The sequence below is a fragment of the Fukomys damarensis genome, unplaced genomic scaffold, assembly GCF_012274545.1.
Source record: "Fukomys damarensis isolate Sample0158 unplaced genomic scaffold, DMR_v1.0_HiC HiC_scaffold_16, whole genome shotgun sequence".
Classification (NCBI taxonomy): domain Eukaryota; kingdom Metazoa; phylum Chordata; class Mammalia; order Rodentia; family Bathyergidae; genus Fukomys; species Fukomys damarensis.
In genome coordinates, this window is record NW_022900928.1 from 16794154 (window position 1) to 16800785 (window position 6632).

A 6632-nucleotide genomic window follows, 5' to 3' on the forward strand; every position below is an offset into this window, starting at 1 on the left:
TTTTTTTTTTTTTTTTTTTTTTAACAAAGGGAAAAGAGAGACACCAAGACCCAGGGTAAAAACTGTTCTAATTCATTGACAGAATAACTCAAATCCAAAGCTTCTCACCATTCACCTTCCTAGCCTGCTGCCTCTGAGATACAATTACCAACAAGACCACTTCCACAATTATCTTCACATAAAAACATTTTTATAATTGTGTTAGAGACAACTGGTTAAACCTACCATGGCTGCTACTTAAAAAGTAAAATCTTAATGGAGAATGAAATAAAACTGGAAGTCGAAAACTAGCTTTTGCTCTGAATTGTATTTTCAGCGCCCAAACTCACACCAGAGAGGAAAGCGCCTCTCCTGAGGCAAAGTGAAATGCAGTGTTCCTCCCAGCAAGACTCTCAATTCAGTGCCATTATTTTACACCAGAAAAATCACTGGGTAAACAAGTGGCAGTTGTACAATGTGCTGTCTGTCCTAAAGCCAATGTTCACTACTCGATATAGTCACTGTCACAGGAGGTTCAAAGGTCAAAGCACTTTTCTCTGCCTTAGAAAGAGGGAAGCTGCGTCTTTAGGGATGAGGATAAGCCTCTGTGAGCAAAGAGCCATGCTACAGAATCAGAGCCCAGGAGGGAAACACAAACACTCCAGGCCTTGAAACTTTCTCCCACAGCAGCTGAGTATTCCATTCTGACTCCATTTCACTATGTGAAAAAGCTTCTTGGACTACAAAACATGTTATGCGAGCCTAAAACAAATGCCGAAGGTTTGGGTCCTCCATCTCCCCTGTGCATGGCTGGCTGAGAGACTCCAGTGATACAGAAAGCAAAATTGTCCTTGTTTCCATTACATCATCCAAGTTGTGGGGGAGGGGAGGGCGGGGGGCACAGCTGGTGGCAGCTGCACTACCATCTGCTTTCCTCTCCACAGTGTGTGCTACTTTGAGCTGTAGCCTCCTATGGCTCCTGATAGAGGAAGCGCAGGATTAAAGGCACAACACCCTATTATGGAAAAGAGTTCAAATTATTTAGGAATAAATCACTCTTGTGATAAGTTAACAACCTCAGGTAGGTTGTGGAGCCGGTTCTCTTTGAGTTGAGGTTATTTGTTTGCATCTCTTTAGATCCAGCTATAGTGCAAACTCTGTCAACTCAATGTGCCCAATTAGACAAGCAGAATGTACAAAAGTAACCACCTGCCATCTGCTTCCCAAAAGGTAAGCAGCCAAAAAGTGCAGGTCTGCAGCTGGGAGCACTTACAGAAAGTGGGGGAAGGGTGCCCAAACTCAGCAAGCAAGCCTCTGATTTGTGGCTGGGTCCTTGCTGCTGCCTCCAGCACGCTAACCCATCTGGTTCACTGGTCTTGCCCTCTGCACACACTTGGGGTTTCCTTCAGAACATACTGTAGAAGGGAGGACTGCTCAGGGGAGTCTGGGTGGGTAATGCCTCTATGGCCATTCAACTGCATACTGGCAGCAAAGCTACAAACAGGAGGTTCAGGGCTCTTATTGAGACCATGAGCATGTTGTACCTGGCCTGTACAGAGTTGTTTAAAAAATAAGTGCTGACTTTTTTAAAAGAGTAGATTTTATAGACACATCTAGGTTAGATTATAGGCTCTTTCTAGGGGGAAGAAAATCAGAGTTTGCATTAGCAGGGCCTCGTTCCCCCATGGCAAATTTATAGTGCCCCCTTTAGACTGAACCTCTGTACTGAAGAACTCGTCCGCACCATATGGTTTCTGCATACTCCACTGTGACTACCTGTCCTCCTAAATGGAACTCCAGAGCTTCTGATGTAACAGCACTGCACATGCAGAGGAAAAACCACCCAGGGAACAACTCCCCTGAGGCCCTTCATTCATGCTCCTCTTTAGCCAAGCCTTGGTTTTTCAGATGAGCAACTATAATTCTACAAGGATCATTCAATCCAATACAATGAAAAGATCTCACTAGAAGGCCAGCTTAATCTATCCCCTGCCACGCAGTGGGTTGTGGTGTTTCAAAACAGCGTTCCAGGCCACTTACCATACATTTTGCCTTCGTCTGATAAGATGATTTTCCTCCTCCCACATGGTGGATAGATAGCCAGGGCCTCCTGAAAGCTCTGCTCAATGTCGGGGCTCCAGACCCCTTCCGCGTCATTGTCAATAGGCTTATCTGCAGAGTCACTCATCCTTTCCATGTTTTCGGCAGGGCTCTCGCTGCCGCTCCAGCTGCTGGGCTCAATTTTGGCGGTTGGATTTTCCAAGCCGAAGCCTGGAGCCTTTTCAAGAAAATAAGCCTAAAAGAGAAATCACAAAACAACACAATCACTAAATAGTATAGGTCATGGTAACCACAAACATACAGTTTTTGCTAATTTTACTGCATGTTCTTCAGTCACCACCTTGCTTGAAGAATAACTCCTAGGGAAGAGTATGGAATTTTGAGATCCCAGTGGCTGTCTTCTGTATGTATCACGTTAACGACTCACAGAGAACTGCGATGGCAGGCAGAGGCCGGATAATCTTCACAGATGAGAGGAAATTTTTACCCAAGAAGAGCACTCAATTCCCCAGAGTTGCAAGTTTGGAGGGACTCACGGGAAAACCATTAAGTGCTTACTATCTACCAGGGCAATCTGCTCAGTGACAGTCAAATTTCCACAGTGGAACAAGCTGTTTATATGAAACTCAAGTAAAATAAAAGATGTCAGCTTTATCATAGCAACTGGCATCACAACTGAAATGTCAAAGCGTCTCAATATGAGATCAACAACATGCAAAATGGTGGCAGGAGCCAGGAAGGAGGAAGAAGACTATTTGTTATCACAGTTATTCATCCTACTGAGTTGGCAATGCCATCTGACCTGGACATTTGCGTTGAGCTGCAGGACTCTTAGCCCGTACATCAGGTCACTCTGCCACTCTTCTCCTAAACTGTAACACTGAGGCAAGAGCCAAGTTGTCCCCAGTCCCATCTTTCCTACAACACCCACCACAAGGGCCTGGTGAACTTGTGGAAATGTTCTCTGTCTACATGGTGCCCTTCACTTCGTCAAGTGGCCTACTCTGAATTCCCGATCACATGAAAACGTGGAAGGGGGTCCTTTACTCTGGATTACAGAATCAAAAAAACCTTTCTCAAAAAATGCATTCCCCTTAAATTATGCATGTGAACTGTGGTTGGAAATGGATAAGCTTTCTAAACAAATGTCATACTGGCATCACACCAGTGTGAAAGTGATCTAATCTCACACTCCCTGCTGTCCTGAACACTCTCATATCAATATTCCTTTGTTGAAAAGCCACTAGGTCATTAATTCAAAGTCCTCCCAAAAAGAGAGGGAAGAACTGTTCCTGGGGATGGGTGGAAAAGGGGAGCCACAGGGCCTGAAGAGGAAGGGCTTTGTGTGACCACTGCTCCTACTCAAGTCTGTGCAACATTACAACAGAGGCACCCAGGAAGAAAGTAGGTGGCGGTGGACTAAAGCAAGCAGCCTGTCTCCTTTCCTTCTCTCCCCAACTGAATCTCACTCTCCTGTCCTCCCCACTGTGGATCTCAACAGAGCACAGGTGGAGAAATTCAGAGGAATATTACACAATTAATGGTCTAACTAATGGGTGTGTTTGGCTTCTCCTTCTGATAGCTTTTTGGATTTGGTAGCACCCGCTTTTAAAAGAAAAGAAAAAGTTTCAGGTTGTCTGCCTTTAAATGCTGCCACTGAAGTATCCTTCAAAAAACCTGTTAACAAAATATGTACTGCTTTTTACCAACACAAGTACACTTACACAGGACTTTTAAAATTGCCAAATGCTAAGATCTAAATTATTCCACAAGAAAGTGTTTTGTGAATGCCCCACCCCACCCTGATGAACTCTGCAGTGCCTACAATGTGGGGCTTTTGAATTCTCAAACTATTACATTTTGTGTTGGGATCTAACAGTTTTCCAAAGTTCAAACTGAACTACACACTACCCTGGAGTATGAGCACAACAGCTGACTGGAGAAATTAGGAGACTAAGAGGAACTCTTTGGCAGAGATTAGCCCACCTTCTTCCCAAACAAAATGGAAAATAAAAGCAAAACAACACACACATTAAAAAAAAAAAAAAAAAAAAAAAACAGGCCAGGTATGGAGCTCTGGGTGTTCACAGCAGAATAAATCCACTCCAGGGAACCTCAATTTTAAGATCTTAAACCAGGCATAGTAAACCAAGCCTGTAATCCCAGCACTCAAGAGGCTGAGGCATAAGAATCACCCCAAGTTCAAGGCCAACATGGGCCACATAGTGAGTTCAAGGCCAGCCTAAACTACACAGTGGGACCCTGTCTGCAAAAATCCAAAACCAAAAACAAACAAACAAAAATTAGATGTTCCCAGTGCTCTGCTACTATAGCAGAGGGATGGAATCCAGAGCAGTGAGAGGTGGCAGAGGGATCTGGACCTCTGTTTACCCAGAGAAAAAAAAAATTCTGTACAACTGAAAGCCAGGGAGTATCCAGGCCAGTGTTTACTCACAACCCCATCCAATGCTTCAAACTCCCCTCTAAATTTCTCAAGAGCCAGTCCCCATGAGTGCTGGAACACCACCAATGATAGAACCACCCACCACCTCCTCAAGACTGCCACCTCCATAATGGCATGCTGAGAGTCTTCCATCTATTGAGACAGAAGTCATTTTTTGTCTAATTCACTTACCCCTTAGAGGTGTATCTACCCCTTAGAGGAGCAAATCTCTCCCAAAACACTCCCTTAGGGATGCCAGGGATAGCCAGCCCCCAGGCTCTGGTTCTTTCTGAGTGGATACCACAGTGCTTTTGCCCCCTCTCACAAATGCATTTCAGCTTGTCCACCCATCTTAATCAATGGCCCTCAAGCTGGACTTGAGATCCCCAAGGCCTTTAAATTCCTTCTTTTCTGGGGCTCTTCCTGCATCCTGGTTCTTAAGCAATTGGTTTCAAGTTTACATTTATTTCTGTTAAATTTCATTGCTTTTTGCCCTAAGCAGGACCCGCAGATGGTAAGATCCTCCTTAATCCTAACTGCTAAGCCCTGTGTCCTCAGACACTGAACAGCCCCTGAAGAGAGCTGTCTGTCTAGGGAAGGGCAAGACCATCTGTAGGTGCTCCCAAGACGACTCTGACTCAACATGAGGAAAGCCATTCTGCTAGCTGAACTGTTCAGCGAGGGCAGACTGTCGCAGAGCCGGGGAGCAGAGTCTTGTGGATACCCCTCAAGTTACTTCCAAGGCTTGGGTCACTGCCTTTGGATCTTTGGGGAATGCAAGATCACAAGCACAGATTGTCCCATCTCTATTCAGTAAGTTCAGAGACACTGTTCTAAACACTCCCATGTTTTGATTCACTTATTGCAAAGGGAAGAACTCTGTCCAGGGCATTTGCGATTTGGTCAACTGGATAGAACTGCGATTGGCTCATCAGGATAGAATTACTTACTCTGGACATAGTCCAGAAACCACCAGATACATAATCCACAGAGTTACTCAGGCCCATGGTTTTACAACCCAATTGTAAGTAAGATGAGGCCCTGTATGGGCAAAGAGTTTCCAATCACAAGACTGGCTCTGGCTGAGAAATGCTTCCCATACTAGATACTGAAATAACCATTATGGCATTCTGTCCCTCAGTGCCAACTCACTTTGGAAACTGTCCTTGGATCTGGTGGCTCTGAAAATACTAGACACACTGAGTATCCTCAAAATGGGCACTGGTTAATTAGCCTTCAATCTACTTGGATTTTTGAATATATAGCAATAAGCACCCATTTAATACCAAAGTAAATATCAAATCAAGTGGCTTACATACACAATATCTGTAAAGCTGGGCTGATGTCTCCTGTTCCCATGTATCCTCTGAGTGGAGGTGTCTGCTTTCCTTCAGTTCAGTCAATGAAGAACAGTACAATATTGAGGGGCTGGCTAGAGGAATCTTGGGGATGGGTAGTATTAAGATGTAAACTGAGCTGGGTTCCAAACCTAGCTGACCCAGGAGCTATGCACCCCAAACTACATTAGTTAATCTCTCAGAAGCTCAAGTTTTCACTTGTAAAATGGATACGAAATTAAATTATAAAATACAAAAAGCTCATTAAAGTATGGAGAGACCCTACCCCACAGAACTGCCATAAAGATTCAGTGAGATGGTGAAGGTACTCTGCCATCTATAAAATAATGAACAAGCACTGGCTTCAAGTTCATCTTCCCTAGAGGGGGATCTGTGCCTCATGATGCCAAACTACCTGCATAAATAAGTTGGTGAAGAAAGGCCAGAGCTTCCCCTAATGGTTCACTTTGGGAAACCAATTTACAAAGATCTTCTAAAGGTCTTTAAGATGACTACATGGAAAATTTAAATTGTGTGATGCATTTAAAACCAAACTTTTTCATAGGTCTTCACATTCTTAATGGCAGGGTGGTGCAGTGGAGTAGACTTTCCATAGAATACCTCCAAGAAAAGAAAGCAGGTAGGAAGTCTTGTTTGCTGAAAAGAGGCCTCAAAATACATGTGTATTATGCAGTCCCATGAGTCTCGGTTTCTCTGATGAACACTTTTCTGACAACTACTTCTTTCCTGAAGTTCTTCCTGGCCACACTGCAATAAACTCCAAAAGCAGCTATTACCAGTGATCCAAGTAT

The 6632-nt window shown here is 44.1% G+C and overlaps 1 protein-coding gene across 4 annotated transcripts in view; it reads right to left on the minus strand.

The window, feature by feature from the left end:
• Tead1 (TEA domain transcription factor 1) overlaps window positions 1-5820 on the minus strand; it is a 163027-nt gene extending 157207 nt beyond the window's left edge. For 2 of the 4 annotated variants that reach the window (XM_010615249.3, XM_010615246.3), the window contains exon 1: window positions 2020-2272. In XM_010615249.3, the coding sequence (XP_010613551.1) occupies window positions 2020-2176 (157 nt within the window). In that variant the 5' untranslated portion in view covers window positions 2177-2272. Of the gene's footprint in view, window positions 1-2019; window positions 2276-5802 lie in introns of those variants that run through there. The other 2 variants (XM_010615250.2, XM_033764134.1) reach the window with 2 other exon arrangements.
• Window positions 5821-6632: the final 812 nt, after the last annotated feature.